The sequence below is a fragment of the Chiloscyllium plagiosum genome, chromosome 1 (assembly GCF_004010195.1).
Source record: "Chiloscyllium plagiosum isolate BGI_BamShark_2017 chromosome 1, ASM401019v2, whole genome shotgun sequence".
In the NCBI taxonomy this organism is placed as follows: domain Eukaryota; kingdom Metazoa; phylum Chordata; class Chondrichthyes; order Orectolobiformes; family Hemiscylliidae; genus Chiloscyllium; species Chiloscyllium plagiosum.
Genome location: NC_057710.1, coordinates 66,690,324 through 66,708,139, shown reverse-complemented (window position 1 = coordinate 66,708,139; position 17,816 = coordinate 66,690,324). Strand labels below are relative to the sequence as shown.

Here is a 17,816-nt window from a genome sequence, read left to right as displayed (position 1 = left end):
GCACTGTCCCCATGACTTGTCCGGACTTGTCCTACCTGCCTATCTTCTTTTCCACCTATCCACTCCACCCTCCCCCTGCCCCCGCCCTATCACCCCATCCACTCCCCCACTCAGCTATTGTACTCTATGCTACTTTCTCCCCATCCCCACCCTCCTCTAGCTTATCTCTCCACGCTTCAGGCTCTCTGCCTTTGTTCCTGATGAAGGGCTTTTGCCCAAAACGTCGATTTTACTGCTCCTTGGATGCTGCTTGAACTGCTGTGCTCTTCCAGCACCACTAATCCAGAATCTGGTTTCCAGCATCTGCAGTCATTGTTTTTACCTAGTAAACATATATTGGTTTGAAGAGGAACAACCAACCAACTCAGTAGTTAACACCCAAGTTAAAATAATTGGTGTTTGTTCATTAATATTCATTAATATAGATGCTGTAGTCAATGTTTGATGCTGACGGTCACTGTTTCGGATGCTGACACATCAGTAAAATACTTGCATTGACAGGACAATTTACAGAATATACAATTTTTGTTGCATTGTTATCACTGGTTGTCCCTCAATTTGAGTATCAATTCTACTTAGCATCATTGATTTCTACTCTGAGTCTTCATGTGACTGAATAGACTGACTCTCAACAAAGATCTTTGGGCACATGTGACAGGATGTTCAACAACATAGCGGGATATAAAGTGCAGAATTGCATCCTTCTCTTTCCTTCTCTGCTAGCATTCTGCCTCATCATTAAAGTATTTAGACTTGAGACACAATGCAGTTTGATCGACAAGTTGTCACCATTTTGAAATATTAGTAGTAAGCTGTTTCTTGTCCTTGCTGAAATGTTGGCCAAGTGAGAGTTGATTAATAAGAGTCAGTGCAGGGCCCTTTGCTATTTGTAATCTATCTCAATGATTTGGATGAGAATGTACAAGGCATGATTAGTATGTTTGCAGATGACACTAAGATAATAAGCAGTATCATAGACAGTATCAAAACTTATCAGAAATTGCAGCAGGACCTTGATCAGCTGGGGAGGTGGGCCAAGAAATAGCAAATGGAGTTTAATATAGGTAAGTGTGAGGTTTTGCATTTTTCTAAAATCAGATCAAAGTAGGAGTTTTATGGTGAATGGTAGGGAATTAAGGAGTGTAATGGAACAGAGGGGCCTTGGGGTTCAGGTGCACGGTTCTCAGAAAGTGAAGTCATAGGTAGACAGGGCAGTGAAGAAGCTTTGGCACACTCATCTTCAGTCAGGGCGTTGTGTATAGAAGTTGGGAAGTTATGTTGCAGTTGTAGAGGACTTTGGTGGATCCGCACTTATTGTGTTTAGTTTTGGGCACCTTGCTATAGGAAGGATGTCATTAAACTGGAAAGAGTACAAAAGAAATTTATAAGGATTTTGTTAATGGTCTGAGTTATGGAGAGAGATTGGACAAACTATGATTTTTTTTCTTTCTAGCATGGAGGCTGAGGGGGGATCTTAAAGATGTGTATAAGATCATGAGAGGCATGAATAGGGTGAATGCACTCAGCCTTGATCCCATGGTTGGGTAATCAAGGACTAGAGGACATCAGTTTAAGGTGAGAGGGGAAAAAATAGAAGGGAACCTGAGCGGCAACCTTTTTGCACAGACAGTGGTATGCCTATGGAATGTGCTGCCAGCGGAATCGGTTGATGCAGATACATTAACAACATTTAAAAGACATTTGGACAAACACGTGGATAGGAAAGGATTATAAGCATATGGGCCAAGTGCGGGGAAATGGGGTTAGTGTTGATGGACATTTTAGTCAGCATGGACCGGTTTCGGCCAAAGGGCCTGTCTCCGTACTGTAGGATTCTATGACTATGACTCTAAGACCTGACCGGGGAGACATTCTTCAGCCTACAGGATAGACTATCCATTCAATCGTGGTATTTTTTGAAGGAATTTTACGTGAATGCTTGTGGAGCTTCTTTCAAGAAGAACAACAGGGCTTGCTCAATGATGTTCCCATTTCACCTGGAGATACTACTAGTGCCCTCATGTGCTGCCAATACACAATCCATTTCTCACTGCAGTATAGCACTAAGGTGATGACAGCTGTTTTGTAGTTCCAAACTTTTGTTAGTTTGTGGAGGGTGTTGTTGTCAAACACACCCTGATATTGTTTTCAGATGGCAGAAGTAGGAAATGGATCCAATTTTAGATCTCCCTTTCATTAATGGCCTTTTGAGAGATGGCTGTCTAAGTGTGGGAAGTACTCAACATATTCCTTCAACATGTATGGTTGGTGGAATGCTTTTCTGGCTAAATCTGGATTGATATGATATAACAAAGGACCGCAGATGCCAGAAATATGAAACAAGAAACAGATGTTGCTGGAGAAACTCAGCAGGTCTGGCAGCATCTGTGGAAAGAAAAAACTGATTTAGCATATCAAATCCAGTGACCCTTCATCAGCTCCAACACTTCCTGTCTTTGTTTGTTTTATTTTAATGTGAGTTTAGCTTCAGCAATATTAAAGGATAACCGAGCTTTTAGTTTGCAGAAATGAAAGATGAAGAGTGATTTGCAAATCTGGTGCAAATTGGCAATATCACTGCAGTCATCTGCAAATTATAGGCCTTGTATGTTTATGGTAGTTAGCTTAGTTTTGGGATGAGGTTAAAGAGTGTTTTTTAAATAGGTGATATTTAATACTGACATCAGAAGGTATTTGATTTTTGATGAGGCAAATATCTAATGTCAGGAGATTTGAAAATATATGGGGCTATCCAACTACCTTCCTTGATACCACTCTAGATTTCTGAAGATGTCCCTTTCAGATCGCCATGTCAGACAGTCACAGCTTTATCAGTCTGAAACAGTTCCAGAAATGAAATTTCTTGAACATTCAAATCTTTGGATCACAATCAACAAACATTGTAATATACTGTGCATCATGTATTGGCCAGATCGAGAGGTGTGCTGAAGAGTTTCTGCTGTTTTTCCCTGGCATTTTCTAAACCTTTGTTCACAGCTAAATCCATGTTGGAAATGTATCGGAAAGTTTTGAAGCCACACTGTCTCTGGGAGGATTTCCTCATATCAGAAAGGCTTGAACTTTCTCAAGATGGAGAGGTTCTCCATTTTTCAAAAGTAGCACAAACGGCAAAGATCTGGAAAACCCACCCTGAATGCTGCCCCCAGTACTTTTTGCAGCAGATCAATAGTTCTAATTTGAAAACCCCACTGTAGTTCACAAAGGCAGCTGTACCTGTTAATGTACAACTCCCTTCAGTCAGAACCTACTTTCACTTCTGGGATGTCAAAAACATACATTGTACACTTTAGATCTGCTGGAAGAGATTTGAAGCTGCAAAAGGAGATTTGAGGAGATAAGGTACCCTTTGGAAATGTTCCAGGAATGCCAATGTGAGAGGTCATGTACTTTTTGGAAGGGGTTGCTTATATTTTATAAGCGGTAAGCTGCCTTATGGGATTGTGAAAGAGTTCATGAATGCGTGTAAGAAGTGTATAATTACTTTGAAACTCAAGTTCACTGGTGTTGTCAAAGGGAGTAGTCAAGTAAATAATCAAAAAGAGATGTGAAACTGTCAATTCAATTCAATTTCTGTCTTTTAACTACTTGAAAATAAAATCAAAAAAGTTGATATAGGAGATATAAAGGGCAATAATGATGCACCTGGAGGCTTAGGTCAGCGCAGGTGTTAACTGTGATGGGGCCTGGTCAACGGTACAAATTGACGTGGGGGTGTGAGAGGCTGTGGACAGAGGACAGAGGGGCTATGGAGTTTATATCAGACTCTGCAGGGTAGCTGGATGGCATAATGCAGCAGGGCCTGGAATGGGTTGGGCATAGGAATATGTGTGGGAGTAAAGTGGTGTGGGCCAGAGGAGTGTGTTTATATATCATTCTTTTTATCACTGTGCCAGAGCAGTGAGATGGTCCTTTCCCACAAGTTGCTTACTGGACCAGCAGCCTCTGTGGCTGCTTCAAACTCCCTCCAAAAGGTGGTGGATCCAGTTCTTATTCTTCAAGTTGCTCCATCCAAGCCATCCACTTGCATTGGATGTGTGCAAGTATACTGACTCTGTGCTCACAAACTTGTGCAAAATCTCACATAGATGTAAGCAATTCAGAACATTTCATATCAGGATTTTCTCTGCTTTAGACCAGAGAGAAATTCCTCAATAGCTTTCATAGCTTCATTGAGCTTACTTGTTGAAGATAGCTTCATTGTTTTAATCTTTAAAGCAAGAGAAAATTCCTTTTCCTCCTAAATCTGTAAGGTCAGTGCAAGAGTCTTGATGTGAGATTCACTCCTCCATTGTCAACTGGAAGACCATCAGGCTGCAAGCTATTTGTTTTTTCACTTATTTGATTGCTTTTTGCTGCTCTTCCACTGTTGATGGTTCACCTATGCATTCAGCCAGAGACACTGGGGAAATCAGCTGCCATGTTTACAGTGTTGTTGGAAATGTTTCTTCCAGTGTTAATGGATGGCATTGTCATCCTTAAAAAGAAAGACACCATCCTGCAAGTTAAGGGAGACTTTGTCAACATAGCCTTGATGTAGATTTGCCCTGTCCCTATCCAAATTGTTGCAGTATAGCTACAACACTGAGATCTATCCAGCAATGTGGAAAATTGTCCTGTTCACAAAAGGTAGGACAATTTCGACCTGGCCAATTACCCATACTCTTAGTCTATTTTCGGTCTAAATTGATTTCAGAGAGCGAAACAAAAACAGAAATCTCTTCACAGATGCTGCCAGTTTCTCCAGCAATTTCTGTTTTTGTTTCTGCTATATGTTATAGAGTCACATAGCACAGAAACAGACCTTTCAGTCCAACCAGTTCATGCCGACCGTATTTGTTTTCATTTATTGATGGAACGAGTCATTGTCAGTGCTAACAAATGGAACAAATTGCTCAGACATACTTGCCATGCTTAGTTTGTGTTCTGCCAGGACCAATTAGTTCCTGACTTCAAAACCTATCTGAAATTGGAGCAGTTAATAAAATTGTTTATTTCACTTTCAAGTAATGGAATTAACCATTTTTATAACTTCTATAGGTTCTTGGATATTACAACAGAGAACAAATAAACCCAGAAAACTTAATCAAGGAAATCAAGTCCATTGCAAGTGATCCAAAAGAGAAGCATTTTTTTAATGTATCCTCGGAAGCTGCTTTAATAGAAATAGCTAGTACTCTCAAAGAACGTATCATTGGTATTGAAGGTAAATCTTTATTTCTGTTTTCTTCAAAGTATTCTGTTTTATTTTTATGTTGCTCTATTGGTCTTAATTTTCAAACTGTTAACTCATTTGAAGGACTGCTACAATGATGCTGTGTGCAGTTTTGAACCATAGAAAGAATTTTGACAAAATAGTCAGTACTCAACATATAGTTTTCATATGACACTTCCTCACTACCGCTGTCAGGAATTAGAAAAAAAACTTGCAAAGTTGGGGCTATTGTCATTAGAATAGAAGAGATTGTAAGATTATTTGGTTACTTGGGGTTTGTGCCAAAGTTGAAGGAGATACACGAAATCTTCTAGAATTAGGGAATCCACGTGACTAGGAAAAAGGAGGAATTAATAGGAATTAGTATTAGTAAGAGATTATACTTGAGAAATTTATAGGGCTGTAAATTGATGGTCTATATCCCAGAGTGTTAAAACAGCTGGTGAGAAATAAACAATGCATTAATAATCATCTTCCAAAATTCCACACACTCTGGAATGAGTCCTGCAGATTGAAAACTTGAAAATGTCACTCCACTATTTAGGAAAGAAGCAAGAGACGTTTTTCACAATACATATCAATGATTCAGGCATGAAAGCAAAATATCATATTTCCAAATGTGGAGATGATACTAGCACATACTGTGTAGAAGATGTTTTCAGGAAGATTTGGACTGCCTTCATGCATGTTCCAGGACATGGCAGATGGAATATAATGTAAAAAACTGTGACATTATCCACTTTGGTCAGAAGAAGTTGGTGCAGCGTATATATAGAGTCGTAGAGTCAAACAACACGGAAATAGAACCTTTAGTCCAACTTGTCCACACCGACCAGGTTTCCCAAACTAAACTAATCCCCTTTGCCTGTGTTTGGCTCATATGCCTCTAAATCTTTCCTATTCATATATCTATCCAAATATCTTTTAAATGATGTGGGGTTGGAAAGTGTAGATGTGCAGAGGGACTTTGGTCACCTTGTTAATTGATCACTGGAGTTGCAGTATACTTTTAGACTAGATTACCTACAGTGTGGAAACAGGCCCTTCGGCCTAACAAGTCCACACCGACCCTCAGAAGAGCAACCCACCCAGACCCATTCCCCTACACTAGGGGCAATTTAGCATGACCAATTCACCTAACCTGCACATCTGTTGGACTGTGGGAGGAAACCGGAGCACCCAGAGGAAACCCACGTAGACACGGGGAGAATGTGCAAACTCCACACAGACAACTGCCCGGGGCGGGAATTGAACCCAGGTCCTTGGTGCTGTGAGGCAGCAGTGCCAACTACTGAGCCACCGTGCCGCCCTTTAGGAAGGCTAATGGAAAACTGACCTTTATTGTGGGAGGATTTGAGTACAGGAGTAGCGATATTGGTTTCAAATCAGAGCTTGGTTTGCCAGAGACAGAGTGCAATGAAGGCGCACCAGACTTGTTTTCAGGTTCATAGAGCTGTCCAGTCAGATTGATTGGTCATACTGATTGGGATATCATGTTGCAGTTTTACAGGACATTGGTGAGGCCACTTTTGGAGTACTGAGTGCAGTTCTGATCAACCTGCTAGAAGAAGCATATTGTTAAATTGGACAGGGCTCAGAATAGTGATGTTGCCAGGAATGGATGATTTGAGTTATAAAAGCAGGCTGGATAGACTGGGACTTCTTTCACAGGAGCATAGGAAGTTGAGGGGTGACGCTATAGAGGTTTATAAAATCATGCCGGGTTTAGATGAGATGAATATCAAGGTTCTTATCCCTAGAGTGGGGAGCTAAAATAGGCGGCATATTTTAAGGTGACAGGAGGAAGTTTTATAAAGGATGTGAGGGGCAATTTTCTTACTCAAAGTAGAATGAACTGCCAGAGGAAGTGGCAGATGCAGGTACAGTTACGACATTTAAAAGACATCTGAATAAGTACATGAATAGGAAAGGTTTCAAGGGATATGGACCAATGGGCCAAATGCAGGCAAATAGGATTAAAGTCTGTTTCCAGACTGTAAGGCCCTATGACTCTGTTTCTATGACTCTATAACTGCTTCACATTCTCTAGAGTTTCAAAGAACAAGAGCTGATCTCATTGAAACTTACAGAATTTTTAAAGGACCGGACAGGGTAACTGCATCTTGGTCCAAAGACGTGCACATTAGGTGGATTGGCCATGCTGAATTGCCCATAGTGCCCAGGCTGAGTGGATTAGGCATGGGAAATGCAGGGTTACAGGGATAGGGTAGAGGTGGGGTCAGTGGGATGCTCTTTAGAGGTTTGGTGAGGGCCTGATGAACCAAATGGCCTGCTTCCACACTGTAGGGATTCTATGATTCTATGATTATATGGTTGGGGAGTCTAGAACTGGCATCGCAATTTTTAAAATTGAGATGAGGAGTCAGAGGGTGGTGAATCTTTGGAACCCTCTCCTCCAGGGAGGTGGTGGAGGCTCAGCTTTTGAGCATTCCTAAAGTGATGGTGGATAATTTTTTGACTATCAATGACATAAAGGATTATGGGAATAGTGGGAGTGGAACCAGTCATAATGGTATTATTACTGCAGCAGATTTGACAGACTGAATGGCCTACTCTTATTTCTATGTTCCTATGGAAGACTTATTTATCAAGCAACAGTTTGAGATTGGCTGTAAAATATGGTTCCATGAGTATGACTAGATCCCAGACCTGTCCCAATAGCAAGGCAGACTCACAACAGGTAGTGGCACAGTGATATGCAATTAGTAAGGGTTTACTGGGAGGTCTCAACATTGACTCCAGACCCCCTAAATTCTCATAGTATTGGTGAAACATGAGCAAAGAAACCGTTCGCTGATTATTACCATCTACTCCCCCCACCCCCCACCCCTCCTCAGCTCATGAACCAGATTTTCTCCATGATAAATACCACCTGGAGAAAGCATTAAGGGTGTCAAGGGCACAGAATGTACAACAGTTGGGGGGGACTTCAATCACCAAGAGTGGTTCAGTACCACTGCTTCTGACCGAACAAGTCATAGCTTTTAGTTTGGAGCGACATGAGCCTCATGGGTCATCAACAGAATTGTACTTAACCATAAGCTGTAACCTCACATCTCAGCACAACTGTCAGTTTACCATTAACACCAAGCCATCATTTAATGAACAGTGCAGGAGAGAATACTAAGAGCTTTATCAGGCATTCATAGAAGTGAGGTATCAACTTGGTGAAGTTACAGTTCAGGACTAACAACAGAATGCCAAACAATAGAAACACTATGCAATAGTCATGGAACTACAGCCCATTCAGTCATAAATGTGGAGAATAATTAAACAACTAATACAAGATGAAGTCTCAACATACTCAAAGATGGGGGTGCTCAGCACATCAGTGCAAAAGGTGGAGCTGGAGCATTTAGGTTGGCATGGTGGCTCAGCGATTAGCACTGCTTCCTCACGGCACCAGGGACCCAGGTTCAACCCCAGCCTCAGGTGACTGTCTGTGCCAGTTTCCTCTCACAGTCCAAAGATGTACAGGTTAGGTGAATTGACAATACTACATTACCCCATAGTGTCCTGGATGTTTAGATTTACCTTGGTAAAAGATGGGATGTGGTAGGGGCTAAGTCTGGATGGGATGCTCTCTGGAGGCTGGTGTGGACTTGATGGGTCCAATAGCCTCCTTCCACACTGTAGGGATTCTATGATTGACTTGTATAATCTTCATCCAGACATATTGAGTAAATGATCCAAGACTATATTGTGGTGCCAATATTATTTCAAGAGCCAGGAAATCAAGCTGATTGATCAAAATTACTCAAAAGTATGAAAATAACAGAATGTAGGGTAAGGATAAGGCAACTTATGGTTGTGTAATTGTATATTTTCATGATCTCATTCTTCTAGGGACAAGCAATAAAAATGAAGATAACTTCCTACTGGAAATGGCACAAGTTGGATTCAGTGCACACTTTGTACCCAGCCAGGTATTCATGGTTTTGGGGTGATTTTTCAGTCTCTATTATCAAGGTCAACAACTAATTGAGGACGTTTTGCTGAAAATAGATGCATGTATTATACGCATGAAGACTGAAATCACAAAATGATCAAATTTTAAAGGGAACAATGCATGAGAAGATGAAATTTATTGGTTGGCAAGTAGACTCTGATTGGGACAGGCCTTACCAGTCCAGAGAGGTCAACTTTAGTCAAGGTATTGCTAGCTTTTTTTTCCAGAGACCCCGATGTACTTCCTGTGTTAATGTCTCTCCCAATCTGAGTTATCTTGCCAGGTATGAATTTAAGCAAAAGCCTGGCAGTTAACTGTTCCCTGCTGGATACTTCATGACAATGCCACTTCCAATCAGGTGTACTTCTGAAATTGTGAGAGTTTGAAAATGCAGATGTCCAAAGGGTGCCCTTGTCAATGAGTCACTGAACGCTAACATGCAGGTACAGCAAGCTATTAGGAAGGCTAATGGAGTCCACTTGCTGACCATCTGCACCCTCTTCTCAAGCAATATAATTTGTTGTTCTTCTGATTCTATTCTGATGAATGCAAGACTAAAAGCTTCAACAGCATACGTAGTGACTGAAATAAATTCAGCCAGGTGGACCTCAGAGAATATGAGTTCCCTTATTGGGGCTGTTAATCTGGTCCAATCAGAGAACTCTGGCTGACAGATATAAACAAGCATGTTGTAGGCTCTACTCATTCTGAAAGCTGACTCTGATGGAACTGGATCAATGTCAAGGACTTCCTACATGTAAATAAAGGGTGATACTGGCCTCTGTGGAGTTACTCCAGTGGTGATAAAAGTAAAGCATGACCTGAAAAAACACATTCGCAACAGTCACCTTTAAGTTGGAGTAAGCATTGCTAGCATCATGACATTGTTTGGAAAGCTTGACTTATTTGATTCTGCTGCCGAAAATGTGTGGACCAGTGTGTGGAAATAATTTTTTTCCAGGCAAATGACATTGGGGCAGATGAAAAGCAATGAGTAATTCTCGTAACAACTTGTTGACCTGCAGCCTTATCAGTTATTAGGAGCCTAAGTTTCCCTGAGGTACCAGATACTAAAACCTTTCCAGAGTTGATGGATCTAGTTAAAGAATATTACGACTCCAATTTCATCTAATTCTGAAATGTTATTGGTTTTACTCAGCAATTCAAGAAACAGGAAGTCATATCAGGATTTTTGACAAGATTAGGACTGGCAGAAACGTGTGACTTTGATTTAACCCTTAATGAGATGCTGAGAGACTTTGGTATGTGGAGTTAATGATACAACCATGGCCCACCCTCATCCTATTTGGCTGTCAGCCCCATTGTACCGCCCCACCCCTCCGCCCCACCAAATTCCTAATGAAAGTCTTTTGCCCGAAACGTCGACTCTCCTGTTCCTTGGATGCTGCCTGACCGGCTGTACTTTTCCTGCGCCATTTGTTTTGGCTCTGATCTCCAGCATCTGTATTCCTCACATTCACCTACTTGCTGAAGCCCAACTGGATATCATGCAGGCACTACAACCGACTTTACCATTGGAAACTGTGGCAAGTCGAGCATATGAGTTGGAGTATATTCCAATGGATGTGGACACACTCACCTGTCCGACTGAGTTTGGGAAACACCACTTGAGTGGAAGCAATTGCACAGCCTCACTCAGGGCATATCTTGAACAGAGGGACTGTAGGTCAGCCCACTGCTAAACCCCAAAACAAAACCAAGACTTGGCCAAATGGTTAAAATTTTCTTCAGAATCTGAGCCACAAAGCCATTGTAGTTGCTGCTGATATGTGAGCTCAAAACAGGAAAACAGTCCCATTGGACCTAAACTGAGTAGGAGAAGCCTTGGGCTAGTACATAAGAAAGTGCACATCCTACATCTGGTTTGGAACAGTTAAATTGCTTAGCAACATCCAAATCAGAACCAATCAAAATAAACGTATGGTTAAACAGTCACCCAGTTCTAATGGTGATTGAAGCCGACACGGCCGTTTCAGTAATCGCAGAACCAATCTTTCACAAAATTCACTCTGGACTCCAAGCCTTAAGTTTGCACAAGACATCAGCAAGACTGAGAACCTATACCGGGGAATTTTTATGGATTAAAGGTACAAGTTCGGTTCCAGTCTCTTACAAGAAGTGGCTGGTTCAGTTATCACTAATTGCAGTAAAAGGCTCGGGCTCAAGCTTAATGGGACAGAATTGGTTGAGAAAGTTTATATATTTATATATATGTTTATTGAAAAAATTTTACTCTTTTACAAAACAAACCAAAAAGTTATAAAAGTACAAAAATACAGAAAAGTAGAAATAATACCACATTATTATATTACAGTAATGTGAACAATAAACCACCTACTACTCTTAGGGATACAAACATCTCATATTTATTTAACTTAACCCAAGTTAAAATAAACTCAAATTAAATGAAATAGTATTAAATTAAATTACAATCCAATAAAAGTAAATTACATAACATTACACTACTTTACTCCACTTGCCGCACCTCCACTGAAGCTCCTGTCCACAGTTATTATACCCACTTTTACTAGGCCTCCTCCCCCCGGGGTCCCCAGACCATCATATTACAGTCCTCACGGCTATTCAAAGGCCCTAATCAGTCCTGCCAATAGGCCCCTGTCTATGTAACTTAAAAATGGCCGCCATGTCTTATAAAATTGCCCTTTCCATGGTGCACCACTCGTCACATAATCTTGGGGAACGTGTTCCAGCACCAGTCTGTGCCACCCCTCAAAACCTGGAGGTTTTTCTGATAAGCAGTTCATTAAAATGTTATTCCTCATATAATGTGTAAGAATGTTAAATAACCTCATCCCGTGCTTACCCAGAGAGGGCAAATTCATTAATCCTAAAAGAAAGGATAACAGATCCACCTTATCTTCAATTCCCGGGATCTTCTCCAGCTCACTTACTATGGCACCCCAGTATCCACGAATCTTGTAGCAGGATCAAAAGCAATGTGTGAGGGTGCCTATGCTGATTATATATTTGGGACATTTCAGAGAAGATCCTTTCTTAGACTTTGCTAACCTCTCTGGTGCCATATAGGCCCTGTGAAGGATCTTCAATTGCATCGCTTGTGCTTTATTACATATTGAAATTTTCTTTACATTCCCTTACATGTCCTCCCATGTTTCCGATGAGATTTCATCCCCAATCCCTGATTCCAGATCCTATGGAGTCTCTCCATATCTCCAAAGCACTCCCCCTCTGCAGATGGTATATGGTACTAACCGAGAGAGCGCTCCCACATCAGAGCACTCTTCTCTCTATATCCAACTTGTACGGCTGAGCCAAGAGCATGGTCTTTATCTCTATATAATCCCTAACTTGGAAGTATCGTAAAATATCCCTATTAGGAATCCGATATTTCTGACTTCATTGGTTGAAAGACATCAAGACCTCTCCCTCAAATATGTCTCCCAAACAGGAGATTCCTTTACCCTCCCATGCTCGAAAGCTGGAGTCAATTGACCCCCGGTCTAAATCCTGGCACTCCCACTAATGGGGTTAACAGCAAAGTCTTAAGCAAATTGACCTCACCCTGCCGCATTTTCCTCCATACTTTCACCGTATTTAAGATAATTGGGCTCTCACAGTGCTCAGCCACAGGTCATACTTTGTCCATAAACAGTAAGTTGATGAGAGGACACTCGCCTGTGAGGCCTCAACATCAAGCCACATCAATCTTGAGTGGTTGAAAAGGATTAACCTAGATTGACTCAATATTTTTCGATTAGAAAATGGTGCCTGAGTGAAGCCCTAATTAAACCCAGAAGTCTTTCAGGAAGGTTGAGGAACTATCAAAGGGGCCAAGGCCAGCTTGTACGTTGACCAGGAAGCAATTCCATGATTCTATAAGGCCTGCTCAATGCCATTTGCCTCCTGGGCAAAAGTAGGGGCAGAAATCAGAAGGCGGGGAAGCGAAGGAATCATCAGACCAGTCCAGTTTGTGGAATGGGCAACACCGGTCATATTCATTGTGAAGTCCAGGGGTCGGTTCGCCTTTGTGGGGATTTTAACAAAATGGTAAACTGCTTTTTGCAGCCAGATAAATGCCCAACCCCTTGGATAATGGATTTATTTGCAAAGCTGGCAGGGGATCTGTCCTTCATGAAGCTGTCCTTCATGAGCCATGTATACTTGCAGTTGCAATTACTTGAGGATTCACAGAAGTATGCTACAATGAATGCCCATATTATACGTGTCTGACATTTGGGGTATCATCAGCCTGTGCAATATTTCAGCAGATGATGGGGAACATTTTACAAGGTCTACTCCAAATCACCATTTATTTTGATGTGCCAATAAGAGGGAAGACCAATAAGGAGCACCTAGAGAACCTGGACAAAGTTGTTAGATGTTTCTCCCAGGTGGGCAAATGCCTCAGTAGGGAAAAATGTGTGTTCCAGGCACCCCAAGTGACATATTTTGGCTGCAGAGTTGACCAGATAGGGTTACACCCATTGGAAAATAAAATGAGGGCGATCAAAGATGCCCCAGCTCCACATTTGTACCAGAGCTGAGGGTCTTTCCCTGAGCTGGTAAATTATTTCAGAAAGTTCACACGTAACCTGGACTCCATCCTAGCACCTTTGTATCAACCCTTAAAAAAGGGTCAGCCTCGGAAATGGTCACAGAGCCAAGCCATAGCTTTCAGGAAAGTGAAGAAACAGCTCTCATTCTCTAAGATGTTGGCACAGTATAATCCCAAGCAAGATCTGGTACTGATATGAAATGCCTCCCTGCATCGGGCTGGTGTTAGCTCATAGGTGGCCCAATGGAAAGGAATGATATGCATATGCAACCCGGATTTTGGCCAATGCAGTATGGTAGATAGAGAAGGAAGGTTTGGTGGTCGTATTTGGAGTCAGGAAGTTCCACCAGTACCATTACAGGTCATAAATGTATAAGAATAACAGATAACAAACCCCTGCTAGGCCTACTTAAAGAGGACAAGGCAGTGCTGTCCATAGCTTCAGGCCAAATTCAACGGTGGGCTCTAATATTAAGTGCAAATAATTACACGTTGGAACACTGTCTGGGAGGCCAAGTAGCAAATGCAGATCCATTCAGCCACCTTCAGCTGGTAGGTACACCAGCAGTGGTACTGCCACTGGAAGAGTCTGTAATAGTTACATATTTTCTAGACACACTTCTCCAATCACAGCTGATAATATCAGACTTTGGACACAGAAAGATCTGGTCCTGCCAAAACTGAAACAGCTGGTGGTGATGGGGGAAACCAAAGGGACGTCACAACCAGAATTAAAACCTTTTTCAATCTGGAGAGACCAGATCACAGGAGGGGACGGCATAGTATTATGGGGAGCAAGGGTGATTGTCCTGAGCAAAGGTCACCACCAAATACTGGCTGAACTCCACCAGGGTCATCCAAGAGTCTCCAAAATGAGGATGTTGGTGAAAAATTTCATTTAGTGGCCAGGATTGGATGCAGATAGCCACATTGGCGAGGCAGTGCCCAGAGTGCTAACAAGGACAGAAATTACCACCAGCAGCTCCCCCCCCACCATTTGTGTGAATGGCCAGGTAACCCTGGACTCACACGTTGACTGTGCAGGTCCTTTCATGGGCTCAGTGTTGTTAGTCACTCAAAGTGGGGGTGCTGGATGTGCATAGAGTACATTTGTCAAACACAGGGACAACGACAGAAAAACTGAGTGCATTCTTTGCAATACACAGACTCCTGGAAGAGTGGATCACAGATTCCGGACCTTCGTTATCCGGCCAGGAATTTGAGTATTTACGGAAGTCAAATGGTATTTGACATATAAGGATAGCTCCATACCATTAAGTGTCCAGAGCAATGAGTAATTTCTTAATGTTGCACTTTAGTCAAAACAAGCATCTATTTTTTTCAGGATGTGCTGATGTTGGGAGCTGTAGGAGCTTATGACTGGGCAGGCACAACAGTCCATAAATCATCTGACAAAATTACTATATTTGAAAAGAAAGTTTTTCAAGATATTCTGCAAGATAGAAATGACAGTTCATACTTAGGTAAGCTTTAATTTTATCCCACTCACTTTAACATCAAAGGTCTGTGTTCATTCTGACTGACTGATTCAAATTTAGGGTAAACAAGGAGGCATGTGCAAATTTTATAGCATTATAGATGTTGAGAAAAGTTGCCATCAAGTCAAGGCAGCCCTAGTAGCACTGACATTTATAAATAAGATGAAATTAAATATCAAGGTGGGCTGCAAGTGTACACTTGCGGATTCAGTGACACAAAATTCCTACTTTCATGTTTCTTTGTTAAGCTCAATCTTGATATTTCCCAGAATTAAAAAAAAGGAAGGAAAACATAATTCCCAAACTTCTTTCCCAAAACCTGTCACTGGTTTGATCTGGAATTACTCTGATCCATAATTTATTCAATTCAGTCATTACTTGAATCCTAACTTCTTCTTCAGAAATGAGGCAATTGTTCCTCCATTTTATCTGAGGAATGGTTTGTTCATCGAACATAAAATGTTACAGCGCAGTACAGGCCCTTCGGGCCTCATTGTTGCACTGACCTGTGAAAATAATCTGATGCCCATCTAACCTACATCGTTCCATTATTATTCATATGTATGTCCAATGCCCAATTAAATGGCCTTAACATCAGCGAGTCTACTACTGTTGCAGGCAGGCCATTCCACGCCCCTACTACTGTCTGAGTAAAGAAAATACCCCTGATATCTGTCCTAAATCTATCACCTCTAAATTTAAAGCTATGTCCCCTTGTGTTAGCCTTCACTATCTGAGGAAAAAGGCTCTCACTGTCCACCCTATCTAACCGTCTGATTATCTTATATGTCTCGATTAAGTTACCTCTCAATCTTCTTCTCTCCAATGAAAACAGCCTCAGTCTATCACCTCTAAATTTAAAGCTATGTTCCCTTGTGTTAGCCTTCACTATCTGAGGAAAAAGGCTCTTACTGTCCACCCTATCTAACCGTCTGATTATCTTATATGTCTCGATTAAGTTACCTCTCAATCTTCTTCTCTCCAATGAAAACAGCCTCAGTTCCCTCATAAGACCTTCCCTCCATACCAGGCAACATCCTAGTAAATCTCCTCTGAACTCTTTCCAAAGCTTCCACATCCTTCCTGTAATGCAGTGACCAGAACTGAATGCAATACTTCCAGTGCGGCCTTACCAGTATCTTGTACAGCTGAAGCATGACCTCATGGCTCCAAAACTTAATTTCCTGACCAATAAATGCCAATACCCATAAGCCCTCTTAACATCAACCTGGGTGGCAACTTCCAGGGATTTATGCACCAGGACACCAAGATCTCTTTTTTCATCTACACTGCCAAGAATTTTACCATTAGCCCAGTATTCTGCATTCCTGTTATTTATTCTGAAGTGAACTACCTCACACTTTTCCGCATTAAACTCCATTTGCCAATCTCAGCCCAGCTCTGCATCTTATCTATGTCTCCCTGTAACCCACAACATCCTTCGGCACTATCCACAACTCTGCCTACCTTAGAGTCATTTGCAAATTTACTAACCCATCCTTCTACGCCCATGTCCTGATCATTTATAAAAATGACAAACAGCATTGGCCCCAAAACAGATCCTTGCGGCACACCACTGGTAAATGAGCTCCAGGATGAACATTTCCCATCAACCATTGCCCTCTGTCTTCTTTCAGCTAGCCAATTTCTGATCCAAACCACTAAATCACTTTCAATCCCGAAGCTCCGTATTTTGTGCAATACCCTACCATGTGGAACCTTATCAAATGCCTTACTGAAGTCCATGTACACCACATCAACCGCTTTACCTTCATCCACCTGTTTTGTCACCTTTTCCAAAGAACTCAATAAGGTTAGTTAGGCACGACCTACCCTTCACGTGTTGACTATCTCTAATCAAATTATTCCTTTCCAGATGATTATAAACCCTATCTCTTATAACCTTTCCAACACCTTACCCACAACCAAAGTAAGGCTCACTGGCCTATAATTACCAGAGCTGTCCCGACTCCCCTTCTTAAACAAGGGAACAACATTTGCGATCCTCCAGTCTTCTGCCACTACTCCTGTCGACAATGATGCTGTAAAGACCGAAGCCCTAGCAATCACCTTCCTGGCTTCCCAGAGAATCCGAGGATAAATCCCATCCAGCCCAGGGGTCTTATCTATTTTTAGATCTTCCAAAATTGCTAGCACCTCCTCGTTGTCAACCACAATCCCATCTAATATAACAGCCTGTTCCTCCATTTTCTCACTAACACTTCCCTTTTCCAATGTGAATACTGATGAAAAGTATTCATTAAACGCTTCCCCTATATCCACAGATTGCACACCAACTTTAAATTACTATCTCCGATTGGCCCTAATCTTACTCTTGTCATTCTTTTAAACTTAATATACATACAGAAGGCCTTAGGGTTTTCCTTGATCCTATCCACCAACAACTTCTCATGTCCCCTCCTCACTCTTCTTAGCCCTCTCTTTCGATCTTTTCTGACTAACTTATAACTCTCAAGCCCCCTAACTGAGCCTTCATGCCTCATCCTCACATAAGCCTTCTTCTTCCTCTTGACAAGAGCTTCAACTTCTTTAGTA

General features: G+C 41.7%; 1 protein-coding gene across 2 annotated transcripts in view; it reads left to right on the top strand.

Moving 5' to 3' along the window:
- Positions 1 to 15,271, top strand: part of LOC122549091 (integrin alpha-1-like) — an 89,464-nt gene extending 74,193 nt beyond the window's left edge. For both annotated transcript variants that reach the window (XM_043688333.1, XM_043688323.1), the window contains exons 9-11: positions 5,059 to 5,224; positions 9,101 to 9,180; positions 15,107 to 15,271. In XM_043688333.1, coding sequence (XP_043544268.1) covers positions 5,059 to 5,224; positions 9,101 to 9,180; positions 15,107 to 15,256 — 396 coding nt within the window. In that variant the 3' untranslated portion in view covers positions 15,257 to 15,271. The remainder of the gene's footprint in view (positions 1 to 5,058; positions 5,225 to 9,100; positions 9,181 to 15,106) is intronic.
- The last annotated feature ends 2,545 nt before the right edge of the window (positions 15,272 to 17,816 follow it).